Below are 20,569 nucleotides of genomic sequence, written 5' to 3' on the forward strand. Positions count from 1 at the left end.
CATGTTTCGTCTTTTCGTCATACCTGTTTTATCTGTTGTGCTCTCACACTGTAGGATACTTACAATGTGAGAGCCTTGCCCAGAATAAAAGGCCCTCTTCCCAGCTTAGACATCTTGGACATTTTAGAGCTTAGGGCTGCTTTATCACCATGCTGTTCTTCAGGTCTGTTTGTTCCGTGTCACTTTCTCACGTTTGCCATGCCAGCACTATCTTGGTTAGTGATCAGCAGTGCTAGGGTCCCAGGGGTCCTGTAGGTGTAACCTGTTTTATAAAACAGGCAGTTCAGCACTTCATGAGGTCTCTAGTACAGTGGTTATCAAGCTTCCTAATGCTATGACCCTTTAATATATTAAAGCTATATTAAACTATAGTTCATGTTGTAGTGACCCCAACCATAAAGTTATTTCATTGCCACTTTATAACTGTAATTTTATCACTCATGAATTATAATGTAAAAATATTTGAGATGTAAGATCACTGATGGGACTCCAAAGGGGTCATGACCCACAGGTTGAGAACCATTGATTTAACAGATTAAGTTATAATTCACGTTTTTCAGTTCTCCATGAAACTGCTACTTAGAATTTTAATCTATCACCATACTAATTGTATTTATGAGACAAATTTCTATGTACTTATGTGTACATAAAAGTTTATGCAACGAAGGAACAAGGCCAAGTGTAACAAAGCTGAGTCTCCGGTTCGACTCCGGGTTGGATGTTAGACTGTAGCAGACAGGCGCAGACGGGAATGCTCTTCTACCGTGTTAGCTGCGGTTCTGACACTCTGTTCTCTACAGTTGCTGAGCTGGAAGCGGTGGGGGACGAAGCGGAAACTATGTCCAGCGAACTTTTCCAGTAAATGAAGCAATCACTAAAGGACTGTCCTGAGTTGGGAGCAAAGCAACGTGGACGAGCTCGATGTGACGCCTGCACTGCAGGCGTCTTCTGTGATGGAAGCTCTGGATCTTTCTCCTTGGACTTCAGTCCCTGCAGTATTTTGCTGCCAGATAGCATGTGGTGCCTCTACCTGTAAATGTCAGATCTTTGAAATAAACTATTACAGATATTAGGCTGTGTCTGTAGTTTTCTGAACTGTGATGAGAATTAGCATCAAAAAAGTCACGTGAAACATCAGGGGGATTTTAAACTTGGGCTGAACACAAGAGCTATCTGGTTTGAAAATGATGATGAGGCACTTCTCTCGGCTGCCTGAATTATAGTCTCGTAGCCAGGTGTAGTGACACATACCCACAACTACGACATTTAGGTCAGGGCAAGAGCACTGCAGGTTTGAGGCTGGGTTACTGAGAACCTGCATCACAATTAAATAACCTCTGCCCAGGATTGTCACAAACCTGGGAGCTACTGGAGTAAACTGATAGAACAGCTATTCTTACCCTACTCCCAGGTCTGAGCACTAAGCCTTTAAGCCAGGCCCACATTCTAAATAAGTTTACTTTTCTTCTTTACCAGCTCTGCTGCATGTTGATCTCGTTCACCTTTTCTTTTTCCCTTTGAGACAGGGTCTCACTAGAAACCCGACTGGTATGGAGCTTTTGGCATATGTAGACCGGACTGGCCTCTAACCCCACACTCCCACCAACTTCTACCCCCGCAGCGCTGAGATGAAAGGTGTGAGCCACCAGGCCTGGCTATTGTACTACTTTGACTTGTATTCCTTTCTGGTGCTAACTGGATCAAGAATATTTATTGTTTTCCCACACCCTGAGTTCAGCAAGGCTGAAACAATGTACAAAGGAAACACAGGACTAAGTTCTAGGGTGCTTGGTGGTTTAGTGCCTTCTCATCTCTGACTTCCCCTCACTCCAGCTGACCCGAATGGCTGCCTCCCTGGTCTTGAACCATGTGAGGCCATGCCAGTGTGCACGCTTGTTCTTCCTGTTTAGAATGTAGACGCTTCCCACAGGCACATGCCTTGTCTCTTATCTGCTTTGTCAACTCAAGAGCGTCCGCCTTCAGAAACAACTGTGTCTGACTCCATGCTTGCTTCTTGCTGAGCACCGAGGTGCCCACCTCTTCCTCTTCTCTACTGTGGGTTTGGCTGCCCCAGAGACCCTAATTCCCTCACGCACGAATGAAGGGATGTGAGCAGCAGACTCAAGTCCAGCGAGGGAGACTCCTCCTGCAGCTCTGCTGTGGAGAGCTCGCCTGTGAGTTTAGTCCTAGAACTTGCACACGCTTCAGGTTTTGATAAAGTAGACAGAGGCAGCCACAGTGATCAGCACCAGATGTAAAGCTGTCAAGTCAATGTAGCAGTGAGAGGCTCAGATACTGAACTGAATGTCAAAGCTCATGATGCACCCAGCAGCAGGGCAGTGTTTTCCTAAGGACATTAGAGAAACCTTTTCACTCAGAAAACAAAACAAACAAACCACCATCACCACCACCACCAAAAACAGTAAAACCCTGACAAACTAAAAAAAAAAATGCTTTTCAGTGAAAACTATAATTTACAGAACATCCATTGACCTTTATTGAATTTGACAAAATTTGCATTATTAAAAGTAACAAAATTTGAGTTTACACTGAATCTGACAGGTTTTACAGTCTCTAGATTATGGAGGAAATGTCAACTGAGGAAGAAACAGAATAAGCACATGCAAGATGCTCCTGTCCAGGTGGGAATCAGACCTGCAGGTGAAGTCACAGGTGCAGCAGACAGAAAGGGCAGCTGGCTTACTTGGCTGGAATGGCCTTCCTTTAGTAGGAAGAAGTGGGAAGATGGCAGGACTTCAAAGGCATATGCAGAATGGCTTCTGTTTCAAAATGGTAATAAAAATTTCTGAAGTCATGGCACGAGGGCATCTTTGAGGAAAATACCTTAGGCATAGTAGGCTTGTTGCATAATTCTCAGGTACTATGTGTGGATTTTCAAGTAATGAAGACGTAATGATCTCACTTTAACCGTGGCTATCTGTTCTTCTTCTCGCCCTCTGGGGCTGGATCTGACTCTCCATCACAGGGGCACTTTTCTACACAGTTTCTAGGAAACCACCCTCTTATTCTTGAAGTACCTGAGGGAGAAAGTGATGCCACAGTGAAGCAGGCGGCAGGACCAGGTGACATCACCAAGAGCAAGTTCTACTGCTTCAAGTGAAGAAAAGTTGTTAAGATTTCCTGCTGTCCTCTCAGTAGCTCTCAGACACAGGCCAGGGAAAGGTTTCCAAATGCTTCTACCAAGCTAGGAAATGGGAACTATCTAGTTGCTATCCCATCAACTAGGAGGGTGCTAGTGTGGTCTAGACAGTGCCTAAATGGGTCTGCGGTTACATAGTATGTGGCGATGGCTCTGGCTACCATTACAGTGCATTTCTTCCTAAAGTCTCTGCAGTTCCTTCTTAAGTCTTCTTGTTTTCTTACTTTTTTTGGGAAGAGTTTTGCTATGTAGTTCAGGTTCTCTTATGAACCTATGATCTCCTGAATACTGGGATTACAGTCATCTGCTCCTAGCCTATAGATTTCTATACCAAAACACTTAAGCTGTCATATGGGGTAGATTTATGACTAATCCCAAGTATTTTCTTTCTTTAAGAACATCCCAGGTTGGGATTGGGGATTTAGCTCAGTGGTAGAGCACTTGCCTGGCAAGCTCAAGGCCCTGAGTTCGGTCCCCAGCTCCAAAAAAAAAAAAAAAAAAAAAAAGAACATCCCAGGTTGAGGTTGATGTTTAATATTTCAACCTTAGCTTTAAAAGGCAATGTGAGTATGACACAGGGGTTGGGGTGGGGAGTTGGACCAATTCTGCCGTTCCCAGCCAGTCTCTCCCTATCTGCAGCTTGGGCTGTGAGCAGGTGGCTTTTGCATAGTAGTTCACTGATAACCAAAAGACGGTTCCTGCCTAAAACATCTATCAGAATTTATTTGATTAAGTTTAAAAATCAGATACAGAGTAATGAGTTTTCTCATGATAACGGTTCTTCCATTCCGTCCTCATCTTCCCCCTAATCCCTACGACTGGTGACTGGTCCTTCCTAATAACGTGTGTTTTCATGTCATGTCTGTATCCAATCGCCTCTCATTTAAAAACTATTTTACCCTCTCTAGTTTAAGCATACCCAAACCACCGTTTACACATGAAAGCTTGTAGTAGTCATCTGAGCCTCGCACTGTGTGTGCACTGTGTGTGCTCTACACATTCATCTGCTGGTGGATATCTAGGCTGGTTTTTTCCTTAGTGGTTATTGTGAATATTTCATCAGTGAATCGTTATGTGAGCCTTTCCCTTCACTTTGCACTTTCGACATCTTGACTGAGTTCTTCTCTGGCCAAGACTATTTAGGGCTCTCCATGCATCTTGTGTTTGGGTGTCCATTTCTTTCTCTCAGTTTGTGAAACTTCATAACTTCATTGACTACACTGTCTGTGAAATTAGACTGTCTCCTAATTTTAGTCTGTTTTCTTAGTTTCTTGAATGCACTGCAGAGGTTTTGGAAGTGTTTGTCTGGCTGTTTTGTTTTTATGTTTGAGTGTACCACTCAAGCCATTCGTCCCTAACCGTGTTCTGCCTGGGTTTTGCTAACACCTTTCTTTCTTTCTTTCCACTGTTTCTCTCTAGTAACATTCTCATCTAGGCTCTGAACTGGTTTCCTTGCTGCCCTCACCTGCTCTCCAGTCTTTACATAGGCAATGATCCTTTTAGGAGGTGGGACTCCTCACCATCCTAGCTATCTCTGTAGCTTTGGTTTCTGGGATTGAGAAGCTGTGAACTTGGGTAGGTGTCCTCCAGTTGTTGTCTGAGGTTTTTACATTTTTGTGTTCTGTGTGTCTGTTGGGACAAACGTGTCCTCTGTTGGCTGCTCCCTTTCCCTCTGCTCACTTCTCCTTAGTTTCCTTTGATGTGGGATTTCCTGGTTAGTGTCTTCACTTCAGTAACAGATGTAAAGACAGCAATGTCAGTGCTGATCTGCACTGGGAAGACACATGCAGACTTCAACTGTGCCCATTGTGGGGCCTGAGCCAGCAGCACTGGGTTCTGAATGGGGAAAATGTAAGCTGTCAGTTTTAGATTAAGAGTGTCAGTAAGTAGGCAAGGGAGAGGGAATGGGAAGGAAGGGAGAGAATGAGTAAATCAGGGATCAAAGTGTTTGCTCTGGAGGTAAGAGAAGCAGCAGGACACCGAGGACGAAGGAAGCATCAGGCAAGACTCAGCTGGCAGACGCAGCCCAACAATGATGCGCAGAAGCAGAGATCAAACTGAACAGAAAATAGTGGAAAGAGCTAAGGAAGAAACAAGGCCGTAAGCCTTGGCCAACAGTTCTTCCTGGCTGTCTTTCATAGCAGTCTGCAGACAGGGCTGCTAGTCTCAAATTTCAAACAAATTCAGTGACCTCTTCCTGACGAGAGGCATTTCTGTGGGGAAGCTCACTTCCTGATGGAATCCCCAGGCCTTAGGCCACTCCCTGTGCTCCACATCAGTTATAGGTTGGGTTTGTGGAATTGATTTTTTGCATTGCAAGGCTTCCTGCGATGAGGTTCTAAGCAAGGGTGGATCTCTTTTTCTTGACAGACATGCCTGCCAGAAGACATGTGCCTCACAGTGCAGTGTCAGAGCTCATGTTTCCCTTAGTAACTCTGGGTGCCCATGAAGAACCGCAGCTTCCTGCACCACACTCTGTCTCCACAGTCTGTCGTATCTAGGGCTATCTCTCTACAGACTATAGCTCCACCTCTCTGCGCTGTGTTCAGGTGCCTGCTAATTTGCCCTATTACCCACAGATGCCTGTGGGGAGCGTATGTGCAATACAAAGACTTGGTGATAGCTATTCTATCTAAACCTGATAACTGTAAGTGCTGCAGAGATGTGTAAGAAGCATCCTTGTGAGGACTGGAGAGATGGCTCAGCGGTTAGAGCACCGACTGCTCTTCCAGAGGTTCTGAGTTCAATTCCCAGCAACCACATGGTGGCTCACAACCATCCCTAATGAGATCTGATGCCCTCTTGTAGCATGCAAGCATACATGCAGGGAGAACATTGTATACATAATAAAGAAATAAATCTTTAAAAAAAAAGAAGCATTCTTGTATGTCTACATAGTTCCCTAATACTTTTTACATGCGATTATGCATAAATTATTCTTACAAACTTGAGTTATTGCTAACAGTCAGATACTTTAAACATACCCTTCCACTTCCATACCTTCTATGAAGGAATCATCAAGAATTTTGTCTCCATACAACCAGTATCTGAAATATTTAAAAGGTTAAGTTAAATATTTTTGAAGTTAATGCCACTTTTCTTATTGAAAAAACGGAACATTCCCACCTCTTACCGTAACCCTCGGGTTGCTAAGACGAGCTCCCCTTTCTGCAGCTGAATCCGAGGCTCCTCAGTGCAGGGGCTTGTGAAGAAGGTTCTGACTCCTCGGTTCAAAGGGCAACAGGCACCATTATAGTCTTCTACGACCTTATAGCGGACCTGCCATCAGCGGTCAGGAGAACAATCTCAGTACTTACCATATTCTGAGCTCTTTCAAGCTTGAATAAAGAAAATTAAGTTTAGATCCCACCAATTTCCAATTAGGGTGGGATGTTTCTTGTTCTTGGGCTTCTCTGACCTGTCTTTTCAAGCACAGCTCTGCTGTGAATAAGATCTGTGTCCAGGAGATTAACTCTCTGTAATGATGGAAGGACCTGCATGTCTCTCTGGTCTTGAATGGGTTGCTAACTAGACACTTGCAGCTAGGGTACTTACAGTGTGGCCGGCACAAACAGGACCTTGATCTTTATTGTATTGATTTTTAATTTAGACCCCTTTGGGCACAGAGGCGTCATCACTATGTGACTGTGTGGTTGTAAGTGTGGTTTCATCAGCCCACTAAAGGCATTTTTCTAGGCCAGCAGAGTACACTGACTGAATGCCTTAGACACCTCAAGCTTAAATAAAGCATTTTAAAGAAAACAAGTCAACGGTTTCAGCTGGGTATGGTACCACATGTCTTTGATCCGAGCACTCCAGAGGCAGAGGAAGGTGGCTGACTTTGAGACCATCACAGATGCACAGTGAGACAGTCTCAAAATAGTGAGTTGCATCACAGTTCAACAGACATAAGGAAGTCCTGATCCTTGGTGTCCACATGGTAGGAGGTTCCCACAATACTCTCTGTGCTATACATGTATGCACAATAGATAATCATACTAAGAAAGAAAGATTATTTAATAAACCCCAACTGTTTTAAGCTACACAGAAACACAGTGCCCAACGGAGTAAACAGGAATCAGTACCACTGCAAATAAACCACTTACACTTCTGACTCTCTTGTCTGCTTTTTGTTTCAACTGCTCTATCTGTTTGGAAGACATAAAAGGAAAAAGATTAAGTCCAGAACAGCCTCTCCCCTTCCATCAGAGTATCCCAAGCCACAGTTTCTAGCACTTCTTATGTGTCGAGCCACAGTCTGGGATGGAGCCTTCTCAGAATCTGCTCTCTCAGGTCTTCACCTCCATGTACTTTTAAGAGCGCTCACATGGCTCCAGGGTAAGGAGGCACAGCGTCCGTCCCCTCAGTGCTGCTAGGCTGAGTCTCGGGGATTTTTCTAATGGACAATCTACACAACTCATTATTAATTATTAATGAGTCTACTAAAGTTTTCCCCTTTAGTCAGAAACCACTAATAGAACTGATTAGACACAGTGGGAAATATGGGGCTGGACTTTATGACAGCAGTCTAGAATGTTCAGGGGAGAGTTGACTAAAGGCAGGTCATGATGCTGAGAGTCCCTGTGGATATTAGAGTCATTTTGACATATGGAAAGCTCGAGCACTAACGACAGGACTACAGACTCTCAGGAAGCTGTGGGAGTTAACAGAATAACCACAATGGAGAGAGGAAGACCTTTTAAACAGAACTACTCACTGTTAGGCTGTACTGGTGACAGCCCTCTCGTATTGGCCACTCAAGTCCATCTCCTTCAGGGACTCCCGACCATGTAAACACCTGCTTCAAGTTCTTCCATTTACTTCCCATATCGTAAGGGAACACGAAGACTTCATCCAGCTGGTAATACTGGATCCGATCTTTAGCCTGTGGAAAACAAAGGTGTAAAACGGCAGCTGCGTCAGCCTGCAGTGGCTCTCACCAATACATTACTGAGAGTACTAACTCTTGAAATTAGTATTACTCATAGAAACCTGTTATTGTTAGACTATTAGGAGTGCTAAAGGAAATACAATTTTATCACAGTTTAGAGGAATTTAACTAAACTTTTTTGTCATACCCCAGAAAGTACCTGATAGGATATATCTTAGGAACAAGCATTCCAAATGTTTATTGTTTTAAGATTAATTTATCTATTATACATAAGTACACTGTAGCTGTCATCAGACACACCAGAAGAGGGCATTAGATCGCATTACAGATGGTTGTGAGCCACCATGAGGTTGTTGGGAATTGAACTCAGAACCTCTGGAAGAGCAGTCAGTGCTTTTAACCACTGAGCCATCTCTCCAGCCCCTAAATGTTTATAAAAGAATTAGCTAACTGTGTCCTATGCAGAAACCCCTCAGTGCTTATGGTTGTTTCACAGCACAAGAGAGTACAGGTAAAAGGAAGCGATGCCGTTAACAGACTCAGGAGAAAGAATGGCTTACGGTTGGCCAATGGCCATGAAGTTAATAAGGAGGCACTGTCTTACACAGAACCTTTTCAAACTTTGTGAAGGAGTTTCCTGGTTCTGTGTCATCACACACACACACACACACACACACACACACACACACACACACACACACACACTCTGTTTCTTCCATTTCAGGTGCAGATTCCAGTGGCACAGCTTCCAGCCTAGGCATTTAAACGGATGGCTTTCTCTGGACATAAACTAGCTTTGAATGTCTATAATTCTGCTGTCACCTAGTGGTACAAACGTGCATTATTTAATTTGAAACCAAGTATAGACCTGTGCAAACACAGTCAACATTAGTGTCTGGTTATCTTATACATTTTTTGAGAATTTTATTTCCTTATTTGAAGTTTTGTCAGTGACAAAGTGGCAGTTTTAATAACTTATAGATTAACATGGTTTTATACAGGGCTGTTGCTGTAAAATTAAAATAAATGCTGTCTTTTATCCCGCACTAGATCTGGCACCGCAGTGCCTCAAAATATCTGGTAGATATCTTCATCTCAGTCAGTAAAGCTTCTCACCCGCTTTGTTCTATCCCATATCACACTGCCGATGGCTACTCTTTGAGCCTGGCAACAATCTCTCTACTCATCTAGTTCCCAAGGCAGGCTGTCTCCAGGTACCACACTCTCTCTTGAATTCAATTAGATCGCCACAAGAAAGAACACACAGCACAATAACCTCTGATCCAATTGATAAGATATAATTGCCCACCTAGACATACAAAGCCCTGTACACATCTATCCCTTAAGAATATTCATAACAACCTGTAAATGTGCAGAGAGGAATCTTAACATCAGCCTCTATGGTCTCTCAGTGGCTTCTTCCTCTCTCGTGGCAGTCCCCTCCTCTCTCTAAAACTTTTCTCCCTCCCATCCTTCCTTCCTGTCCAATGACAGGCCTTGTTCTATCCTGTACCTTCACCTGCACTGTGCAATGACATCGTCCTACACAGGGTCATGATCTTTAGCAAAACAAAACATAAATGTCAGAATATTATGCTTACCAAAAATGATATTATGAAATATTTGTTTATTAAGGGACAGAATTTTATGCCAAAGTTTCTTGTATATACAGTAATATGTGTGTTAGCTATTTATGGAAACAACAGTTAAAGTATAAAATGATGCCCAGTGATGGGTGCACTCTGAGAAGACACGGCTATACGACTGTCTCTTGCTACTGTCCTTTCTCATGTTGGTCTCCCTACACTCCTCATTGACTTGGCTTGGTGTGAGTGGACACTGGGACACCCTCACTGGCTACAGCCTGGTTTGATACTTCCTGGGCATTAGCTCACTCTGTTGGGCAAATTTCCTGCAAACCAACATGATGAATGAAACATGAAAATCCTTGAGATAATGTCATTTAGATGAATTCATGACTTTATGAATTTACTAACTGATTTAAGTATTTTTAGGAAGTTAGCCTGTTTTAAATAAATTTGGTAAGTTAGGGTAGTTGACAGAAAGTTTAAAGTTAGAATCAAGAATAGGGCGTGACTGGCAAGAGCTGCATGAGTTAGAAAAAGGGGCACAGTGAGCTTTCATGCTTTAGCATGTGACTGTAGTAGAAAGAAAATTAGGCCTGGGACAAGTTAGTGACCAAAGAAAGCATTCAGTCTAGGTTGGGCCGGAGTTCCTTGATCTTGTCATCTAGGGATGTGGTAACAGGGTTTTAAAGAGGAAGATTCTATTATGAGTATACGAACAGAGAACAGATTAGTCAGCTTAGCTGATCAAGACTTCAAAACTAAGACGTAAGACAAATGGCCTGCTCCCTAGTAAATACAGAGCACCTTGTTGTCAGCCAAGCACAGGGAAAGGCTTGCTACTGTAGACTTGGCTTGTTTAAACAATGCCAATTAGTGACAAAAGAATTATTGCTTTGGGGTTATAAGGAGCTTGTGGAGAAAACATAGAAGAAAATGTTTAGTTAGGTATAAGTTTCAAAACAGGAATACATAACCATTAATCCTGTTGTAATTTCTTCTTGTGTAATGATTTTAATGTTTTAAAATATGTTTTATGGTTATTGTTTTTAGAAAACGAGTAACTTGTGCTATGAGGTAATTTTCTTCTTACATATAAAACTTTGTCTTAGGGGATATAAATGGACTGAAGGAAAAAAAGTTGTTGGAGCTTTGCTCTTAACAGACTCATTTACATACATACTTATATACATATATACATACGTACATACATACATAATGTGTATGTGTCTATCTGTCTGAGTATGTGTGAAGTTGCTAGAACCTGCTTTTACTTCATCCACTGCATGTTTGTCTGCTTTTCCCTTTCCCATAATCACTGGCTGCTGCCCTCATCTGAATTGCCGTCAGCTGCTATTAGCACTGACTCCTGCTGCTCTTTGACAATATGAACTTACTGAATTTTATAAATTCACCTCCACCCGAATAGTTGAGAGTAATCCCCCCTTCCTCTCTTTTTTTAATAAATGAAAGTTTCAGTGATCGACGTACAGCTCAGTGCTAAGGGATATGCTTGGCCAAATGATATCAGACTCTTCGAGATGGATTAAATTTCAAAACCAAAATATAAGCTACTTTTTATGGATAAAAAAGGTAAGGACAGCAGTAGTTTACAAAAACAGTGAGGACACGGCATTGCCCAAGAGAAGCACTCAATAGAGTAGGTTATTCTTAACACCACACACTAGAGCAAACAGACACATGGCATTCTCACAGGACAAGGCAGCAGAGCACTCAGCTGACAGTAAGCGACGGTTCCTTGGGAGAAATAAAACCCAAACTGTATCCTGAGGGGGAAAATTAGATAGAGGACAAAAACCATGGAAAAGATGTAGGAATGAGCTGGGAGAATGAGAGGAGGCAGCGGGGGAGAGGCTGGAGAAAGAGACAGGAGGACACTCAAAACAGCTATGGCAGCTCAACAGGGCTCAGGAAGGACAAACTTCTCATAACGGTCCCGATATTTGCAATGGTAGGTAACTACTAGGAGCCTAGAAGGCAGTGAGTGACACAACACTGTGTCAGTGTCAGACTCTGTCCACAGACTCTGCCAATAGACTTATGACCAAGATACCTGTGACCCCAGCACACTGGAGGCTGAGGCAGGTCTGAGCTGGAGGGAAAACCATAGCTCAAGAATAACAGTAAACAAACAATACTGCATGTCCACACAACACTACAGTTTTCTTATCTTTATTCCCTAAACAATAAGTAATAATTATTCGGATCATGCACTAGGCAGGGTTCTCTAGAGGAACAGAACTTGGCTATGTGGTGAATATGGTTTCAAACGTAAAGTTAGAATCGCACCACGACAGGCAAACAACTGAAGGGGTCTGAGTACAGATGAAGGGAATTCAGGCTTTCAGTGAAAAGGAGAATTTTGGAAAACTTGTGTTCACTGCCAGGATTCTCACTGCTTACCCATAATCAAAGAAACTCTCATTTTAATATCAAAGTTTTATATGTTGTTTATAAGTAATTAAATCTAAATGCTATGAATTTTAATATAAAAGAACAGAAAGGTCACTGAAAGAGATGTTCCTTATTGGTCTGGGGGAGTCTCAGTGACAGACTTGCTAAACAAACATGAGATTCTGAGTTTCATCTACAGCCCTGGGATGTGTGTGAGGCAATCACTTGTCAAGTTTTAATGTAAAATTAATTATCTATTGTAGTCTAAAATGACCATCAAAATACTCCAGACTTTCCCACTTACTAAATCTGAATAAAGCTGGTCTTTCCACAGAAATGCCAACCAAAGTAAAATGTCTCAACAGATCGAATGCAAAAGTAGGTGTGAGACTCTGTTTTCTGTTAAATCAGATTGAAGAGATTTGAAAAAATCTATAAAATGAGGTCACTTGCCCTATTTAGCTATCAAAAATAATTACTTTTTACAAAGTGTTGTACTAACATAGTGGGCTGTCTTTACATTTTTTATTTTACAGTTTTTTTTCACTTAGAAAAGGTGGAAATCATCTGTAAGCACAGCATGCACACAAGCTCACTAGTGAACTTGGCAATTTGGTGGGAACGTGAATCAAACAACGCTGAGGGCACAGGCTGTGGGAAGTGCTGCTCTAGGGTAAAATGCAGACTGGCTGCCGGACTTTCACTTACCATTGTTTTGCCCATGCAGACACTAACCACACCGGGCCCAGTTTGGCTTTTGAGAACAGATAAACCCAAGAGTTCTGACAAGGTGCATGTTACAGGCCCAAATTAATACTTCAGCTGCTTTGGCTCACTCTGTGGGAGCTTACTACAGTGGAGGATGTCCCAGTGCTCCCCTTGTTCCCCTTTCCTGTGGCCTGCCAGGGACCCAGGGTCACATCCCAGCATCAGCAAGTTACCTAATCAGTACTTTATATTGTAGGAACAATTATTAAATTTACCTTCTCTTCGATCCATGATTCAATAGAAGTTTTGTTTCTGAGAATAATTTTTATCTGGAAACGAAATGATAGTGAAGTTTATCAATATTACTTTGGTTTATTTCTGATCATTAATGTAGCACGTAATATTAATAAACAATTCATGCTATCATTGGCTACACTCTAGTAATGTGGTCTCCCTGCCCTCATGGTCCCCTTGCTGTGGAACCCGCTCACATTCCCAGCCCTCTGCTCCCTGTGGTTAGCTGTCACAAATCCCCATAACCCAGTAAAATAAAAACTCTAGAGGCTTGTAATTTATCAGATTTATATCAGTAAATTGTCAACCCACAAAACGCCCACACAATGAACTTAGAGTCAATTGATAGTGATACAAGTTGCCACCTAGATTGGACAAATGGTCCCACATTACTCTATCCCTTCTATGACGTCCATAGCTACCTGTGGCTATTTCAAGCCACATGGATTGGGCTCCTCCTCTGCTTCCTCTGTCTTCTCTGCCCTTCTGCCCTCTCTGTCCCACCTCTAAAACTCTCAGCTTCCCTTCTTTTTCCACTGCCCAATCACAGGGTCTAGCCTTGTCTTGTGCCTGCCCTCACCTGCATAGATAGCAATCCACATATCTCTATGCCAAATTCATCATGTCCATCCAAAGCACAGCTGAGTCCCAGTGACACAAAAGTGAGTGACACAGGTTACACCTGCCTTACTCTCTTTACCATGACTAAGTCCATGCGTGAAAGATTTTACATCAAGATCTTATCTTTTTTAAATTAATGCCCTTAATTATAAGCATTTGGAAAAAAATGCAATCTCTGTGCATTCCCTCAGGAGCCTCGTTTTCATTACTATTCATGCGTACTAAGGACACGAATGGGTGACCATGGGTGAGTCCCTTAACCTTTTCAACACTCACTCATTTATCTGTAAGGAAGAGAGGACTACATTCTTCTGTGGAGCCCCTTTGGGGAAGTTAGAACATCATGAGCAATTGGAGGGTGAGAGCAGATTTCTCAACAATGAAGACAGACTTGTACCAGGGTGTATTTTCACATCTTGCGTTCAGTGGCTACATATTCTGGCAAAATCACTTCAAAAGGACCTTCTGTACATAGGTGATAAACTAATAGCCTACAGATAAGCAAAAGTACTTTCTCCCCTGTACTCAGTCTTTACATGCAGGTTACGTCTTTCTTTTTGTAATCAGGCCCAATAACACGGCAGCTTCCAGATGGAGGTGGGTAAGGACTTTACCTGTATGAAAAACAACATCCCAACAGCTATGGTTGTTCCCAGAGCTAATCCCAAGGCAAACAAGGTGGCAGCAAACGCAGCCAATCCAAAAGGAACAATTGGAGGAGGGTCTCTCCTGGCTGCACTCATGTCAATCTTGACTGTGTTCCACCCGAAGGAGAGCTGCAAGCAGAAACAATAAAGTGAAATGCGTGTCAAGGCAAGCACTGTTGAGAAGTGTGACTTAAACCCTACGAGCAGAGCTAGCGAGATGGCTCAGAGGATAATGCACTTCTGACACAGGTATCAAGACTGAGCTCTGATCTCCAGCATTCACAGAAATGTTCCACTGGCATGGTGGCCCTCCTGTCCTTCCAGGGTCTGGAGGGACAACACGGGGAATTCCCAGGGAAAGCTGCTAGCCATACCAAGACTAGGTCTTATAATCTTATCTCCACTCCTAAGTTCAACTGAGAGATCCTGCCTCAGTGGAAAAAGTGTGGAGCCATCAAGAAAGACTCCTGACGTCAGCCTTGGACTTCCACATCCATGCACCACCCCCTTCCCACATGCACCCAAACACGTGAACATGCATGCACACAGGTAGACTACCCACAGGGAAAAAATAACTCCAACAAAAAACCCCCAACATGACCAAAAAGATAATAATGACACGTTGTCAAGGCAACTGTAGCAAACAGCAGTTTTTCTTTTTTGTTCTTAAAGATTAGTTTATTTATTCTGAGTACACTGTAGCTGTCTACACCAGAAGAGGGCATCGGATCCCATTACGGATGGTTGTGAGCCACCATGTGGTTGCTGGGATTTGAACTCAGGTCCTCTGGAAGAGCAGTCAGTGTTCTTAACTGCTGAGCCATCTCTCCAGCCCCAAACAGCAGTTTCTAATAAACACTTGGCTCTTCCTGACATGGGCAGTGTCTTTCTTACTGAAGTGTGAGGAATCAAACCTACACCTCACACACCTGAACAAGAGCTCCAACACTGAGCTGTGGCTGTCCACTGTTTGTTATTCTTCAATTTAGTTTTGGTTGTTTCCTCACAAGAGTCAGTTTGACCCCGCAAACGTGAAGTCATAAACAAGGGAACACTGTGCCCCTACTGTCAATTTACAGTAATCTCCACAGCAGCGACCCATCGTGCTCCGTGGCAGTGTTCCAGAGCTGGCACAAGGCTGGATACGACCCTGCAGGTGTGTAGGGCCTGGTCTGTACAATGTTCTAAAGCAGTAGTTCTTAACCAGTGGTGTGAACCCTTTGGAGGTCACGTCAGGTATCCTACCTATTAAATATTTACATGAAAAACTTATAAAAGTAGCAAAATTATAACTTATGAGGTAGTAACAAAGTGATTTTATGGCTGTGGGTTAGCGAAACATCGAATGTAGTTGCTAACATTAAATTCCCATTCCTCGACATTGGAATATTAGCACTGCTGTGCTAGGACTAACTGAAAACCATGAACTGGCTAAAGACACACGACTGACCTCCGTGAAGGACATGGACTGCCCAGCTTTTTGTGCACCTACTGGGCCTGTGTCCTTCCTTTACTGCCGAGCCTATTTAGGGAATTTTTTAATGTGTACGACCTGACTTTTATCTCATGCTTAGTGCTCAGAAGTCAACTCAAAGTGTTTCTGGGTTAATGGGTTATTTTTACAAGTGTGCTTGTTCCATGGACCAAATGAGCAAAGGAACGTCCATCTGCTGCAGAGAGACCCTGAACAGAACGAGAAGGGAAGTGCCATGTCTCTTCTAGTTCTACTCTAGACTCACCATAAGCACTAAGAGAGAAATGTAGTAAACCGTGGATAAGGGGAAAGGATACGCAGAAATCTCACTGGAGCAGAGGGGTGCGTTTCCAGAATAAAATAGTCTGCCCTCGGTTTCCAAGCTTACGGGCTTTTTGAAAGGAGGAACTGAGAGACAGCAAGTAAAGCTGCTGTACCAGCTAAGTCCCAGCAGTGCCACCTCCACAGGGACCCCGTCAATGGCCTTGGTTACGTCCCTGTCAGGAGGGAATGTCTGAGGCCGGTCTCACCCACCCGGTTATAGAGCTGTGTGTACATGGTCATCACAAAGATGAAAGCAGCATGGGTGCAGCCCAGAGGGGCCAGCAGCAGGAAGAGTGTGAAGGACGCATGGTTCTGGTGACCACAGCAGTTATTGATCCAGGGACAGTGGTGGTCCATCTTCATTACACATCTAGTGAGAGAAATGCAGTTGAGCAGAAAGCAGAGGATCTGGTCCACTTTAGCTCTAGTCTTAAGAAGATCAGGCAAATAAGAGTTCAGTACGTGCAAGGGTCCCAGGGACGTTAATTCTCATAAAGCAGACACATCTTTATGTCCTTTTCAGGTTATAGATGGTGAGTTCTTTAAAATTCTAAATAGCACAAGAGTGAGCTTCTAAAGCACACATGTCTGCTGCAAGTAAACCAAAGGAGGAAGCTCGGCTGTCACTCACTCCCTAGGCTCAGACTGAGGGGCAGCCCACACATGACTCAGAGAATGATTCTAAAGCTCCCCAGTCACAACTGCAGCTTCCTTCCCTTCTCACAACATGTGTTAGAAACAGAGCTTCTGGCCCACACCAACCCCAGCCCCGAGGTGGTAAGGGAAGCAGCCTCACGTACTTCTGCTCTGTCTCTTTGCTAAAGAAAAAGTTCTAGCAACAAACCAGATTTTGGTTCAGATTTAGATTTCCTAAATTTCGTATTAATCAACAGATGTTGCTGATAGCCAGGCCCTGGTATATTTTGCATTTTTATAGTGATTCAGTTTCTTCTTACTAAACTTTGATAACATGTATGAATGAATCTGAGAAAACACAGTCTAATTCAGACTCAAAATAATTCTGAAGCTAGTCACCATTGCAATCAATGAATGCAACTAATTCTGGCACAGCGAAGAAGAAAAACTAAAACCGTAACTTTTAATTTGCTGTTAGAAGTAAAAGGTTTATCTATTTTTCTAGAAAAAAATCTCTTCCTTCTAATAAAAGAATAAAATGATCTGTGTTGATATTTAAATGCAAACTAATCTTAAAGACAAGTGTTCTGACACTACTTCCCAGAAGGTGAAGGCCTTGCTGTGCTGGCTGGTTTTTGTTAACTTGACCCAAGCCAACACACACTGGGAAAGGATTCCCAAGGGACCGCCTCCACCAGACCAGTAGGTGGGGGATTACCTAGGTGGGGGATTACCTTGGCCACGGACTGACTGGAAGGGGCCCAGCCCACCACGGGTAGTACCACCTACAACTAGGTAAGCCTGGGCTGCCTAAAGAATCGGTAGCTGAGTAAGCCAGAAGAGCAAGTCTCTAGACAGCACTCCTCAGTTTCTGCCTCAAGCTCCTGCCTTGGCTTTCCTTGACAATGACTGTAACCTGAAGCCAAACAAAGCTTTGCTCCCCCACAGTGCTTTTGGTCAGTGTCTCATCCCAGCAACAGAGAAGTAACTAGGACGGTTCTAGGGAACAAAAAATGGTTTCTACTGTCATGACAGAAATACAACGAAAAGAGGAGAAACCAAGTGGATCAGGCCCAGAAAAAGAAAAGTCACGCACCTGTTACACTTTCTGCAATGATGTGAACGTGGTGCCTTGTACGCTTGGCAGACTTTACAATACTGGAGATACATGCTATCCTGAGGATTCTCCTTGACAGAAAAGGAGGCATGTCAGTTACTCGATCCTAAATGGTAACAGTCAGGCTAGAGCGCTCTACACTTCTTTACAGTTGAAGGGGAAGGGGTCAGTAACTTGCATTTTCAATGCCTGCATTTGCACTAACACATTTTAAGCGATAAAACTGCAAGGGCGGCTTCATTCTACAGATTTCTCAGAGATTATTTTTCTTTTCTTTTCTACACACTCAACCCAAATCTGGTGTCAGTTTGTTCTACGTAAGGAGACTTAAATCTCCCACTCTTAGTGGGAGTTGTGTTAGATAACCTGACTGGTATTGTAGAGTGAAGTATGGGTTGGCACTTTCTGACCTTTCTCCCCCCTTGTCACCTTTCCTCTCTGGTGTCATTTTAGGAACTCCCTAACTGGTCGTTATCTTTCATCTAGATCTCTGTCTTATCAAAATAAACAAGTCTCCCAGAAAGCCCTCTGATAGGGCTGCTTTGCCTAAAACATCCAGACATCCCTGTGGTGCCAAGCAGCTCCCATGATTCTCAGCTAGTTGCTACCCCCCCTCCCCTTTTTTTCAGTCACCCAAGGCTCTTCATTTTCTTGATATGTGTTCCAACATGTTCTCAGCCTGAGCCATGTTCTCCCTTTCTTCTTCTCTGAAAACTTGCTACATTGGCCAGGTGGGTCTAACTCACAAGATGACAAGCCTCTGCCTCCCCAGTGTGGAGATTAAGGTATGGACCACCACACACATCCTTTAAATACTATCCCCCAAACCTCCAAAGAACAAGTGTTCAGTTGATTTGGAAATAGCTAACATAGATTACTATTTTGAAATAGACATAAGTTCTATAAGTCATCATCAGTAAGTGGAGTACACCAGTGTTTTGTAGGACAAAGGCTGATTAGGTAAAAGGTGGAATTATAATGGTAAACTAAATATAAAACTGTGCAATGATCATTGCCAAAATGGATCTTTTTCTTACCGGTTTCCAGCCCCGGGGGACGAAGCCAGGACCAGCAAACATGGCATTGAAGTAATTATAAAGAATCATGACAGTCCAATTTATCAACATGATGAAATTCACACTTCCTCCAGTTGTATGTAAGGGCCAATACCACAAGACAGAGTCAATCATGGCCATTGTGGAACATATTGCTATAACACCCAGGGCTATTATGGGACCCCAATGACACAGTCTTCTTAAGTCTTGAAGATTTTCAAACTTGATTACTGAGCAGAGCGTGCTCATTTTGGTGAAGAATGACTTCTTTCTTCTAAAGAACTAGAGATTTCCTTTTCCTGTGTACACATTTCTGTGTGCAAAAAGTCCACGCGTGTTCCTGAGCTGTCTGTCATGCCTTTGGATGACGGGGTGTTGATATGGAGTATGCCATTTTCACTGGTGGCCTCCAGATCTCGAGGAGGAGAATCTTGGTTGGTTTGAAACACAGTCTAAAGAAAACAAGATAGTAACATTCCATTTAAAAAGTTCATATGCCATTTCTTTAACTCCAAGAAGCATTGAAACAGCGCGTCAAAAGCACACCGGTGTGGGGGTTCACATCTGACCGAGAACAAAAACAATTACTTTGGATCTATCCAGAATATAGTCCGAGCTTGAAGTGCATGTAAACGGGACATATACAGTTTTACTCCTTTGTTCAAACTGCCAGAAAGGATTGACAACTCCCTTTCTTAGTGGATCGTCTGAGAGAACAAAGGCTTAGGGAGCTGAGAAGCAGGGTCTTATCTAATTATCACTTATCCGATTCTTCCTACAACAGAAGCTGGCTTAGAGAGACTGTGATTAGATCGACCAAGGTCACAAGTAACAGCTGGGCTCAGAATAGAAGCCAAGGCACCAAACTTCTTTTAGGACATTCTAAACTGCCTCCCAAAGAGTTGTGATTTAACTGAGACATGCTCTACACACATAATTCTTTGCATATTAACAAGTGGAAGTTGTTCTCCCAAGCGCCAACATTAGCAATCGATCGGGGTTAAAGGTACAGGTACAAGGGTGAGAGCAAAACGAGAGAGCCGCAAGTGTGCATGCGAAAAATCACGACTGAAGCAGTGCACGAGAACGAGCACAAAGTAGATTTAAGAGAAAGAAAGAAAAAAAAATCCCTCCGGGGGCGAGGAGGGAGAGGGGAAGAAGGCACGCACAGGGGAATAATTGTAGATGTGAGTTCTGAATGGAGTGAAATGAGCTGGGAAAAGACCTGATACGTGGGTATGACGTATGAGTAACGGATTTCCACGCAGCCGATGCGCCCGCCCGGTGCCTGCCTCAGTTTCTCGCCCATGCAGTAGTAAGGGAGCTCTAGGACCTTCACTCACGATACAAACGTCTTATAAAGCGAGGCTGGGCTTCATATTTTGGGGATGCTGGCCGGATTAGGTTAACAAGAGGGTTGCACCCCCTGCGGTGACTCCCACCTCAGTCTGGTCTCCGGTGCCCGCTCCACGGCCATCGCATTTCCGGAGCGGCCTGGGCTCACCGGAACAGATTTTCTCCTCTTTATAGCTCTGTCATGAGCACATCAGTCCTGAGTAAGCCGAATGCGAAACCTGATGGCGAGAACCGAGCGAGCAACTCCTACCGGCGCGTGTCTGGCTCACGCAGGGGCGTGAGACT

At 43.4% G+C, this 20,569-nt stretch overlaps 2 protein-coding genes across 13 annotated transcripts in view; one reads left to right on the top strand and one right to left on the bottom strand.

Moving 5' to 3' along the window:
* Positions 1-1,072, top strand: part of Acsl5 (acyl-CoA synthetase long-chain family member 5) — a 47,093-nt gene extending 46,021 nt beyond the window's left edge. For all 6 annotated transcript variants that reach the window (NM_053607.2, XM_063276003.1, XM_039093168.2 and 3 more), the window contains one exon: positions 801-1,072. The gene's annotated coding sequence lies outside the window, so the exon portion shown is untranslated. The remainder of the gene's footprint in view (positions 1-800) is intronic.
* On the bottom strand, positions 12-20,564 carry Zdhhc6 (zinc finger DHHC-type palmitoyltransferase 6). 7 transcript variants are annotated; one of them, NM_001037652.1, is made up of 11 exons: positions 20,371-20,564; positions 18,911-19,380; positions 17,853-17,944; positions 16,331-16,490; positions 14,290-14,451; positions 13,036-13,089; positions 7,878-8,045; positions 7,267-7,308; positions 6,294-6,439; positions 6,161-6,207; positions 2,471-3,038 (listed from the first exon to the last, which is right to left on the bottom strand). In NM_001037652.1, exons 2-11 carry the CDS (start codon positions 19,175-19,177, stop codon positions 2,935-2,937), a joined length of 1,242 nt encoding a protein of 413 aa, NP_001032741.1. In that variant the 5' UTR covers positions 19,178-19,380; positions 20,371-20,564; the 3' UTR covers positions 2,471-2,934. The 7 variants fall into 7 exon arrangements, with proteins under 7 accessions (XP_038940605.1, XP_063124843.1, XP_038940608.1 ...); XM_039084677.2 differs by lacking the exons at positions 2,471-3,038; positions 20,371-20,564 and adding an exon at positions 12-262 and having other exon boundaries at positions 18,911-19,177; XM_063268773.1 differs by lacking the exons at positions 2,471-3,038; positions 20,371-20,564 and adding an exon at positions 1,695-2,347 and having other exon boundaries at positions 17,853-17,941; positions 18,911-19,177.
* Positions 20,565-20,569: the final 5 nt, after the last annotated feature.

The sequence above is a fragment of the Rattus norvegicus genome, chromosome 1 (genome assembly GCF_036323735.1).
Source record: "Rattus norvegicus strain BN/NHsdMcwi chromosome 1, GRCr8, whole genome shotgun sequence".
NCBI lineage: Eukaryota > Metazoa > Chordata > Mammalia > Rodentia > Muridae > Rattus > Rattus norvegicus.

Excerpts from the sequence above, each read along its gene's own strand:
- Zdhhc6 (NM_001037652.1), bottom strand. The coding sequence starts at position 19,177 with ATGAGCACGCTCTGCTCAGTAATCAAGTTTGAAAATCTTCAAGACTTA. Across the intron at positions 6,208-6,293 it reads TTAGCAACCCGAGGGTTACG|ATACTGGTTGTATGGAGACA; the intron begins GTAAGAGGTGGG and ends TAAATATTTCAG. Across the intron at positions 3,039-6,160 it reads TGATGATTCCTTCATAGAAG|GTACTTCAAGAATAAGAGGG; the intron begins GTATGGAAGTGG and ends TTTCTCCCTCAG.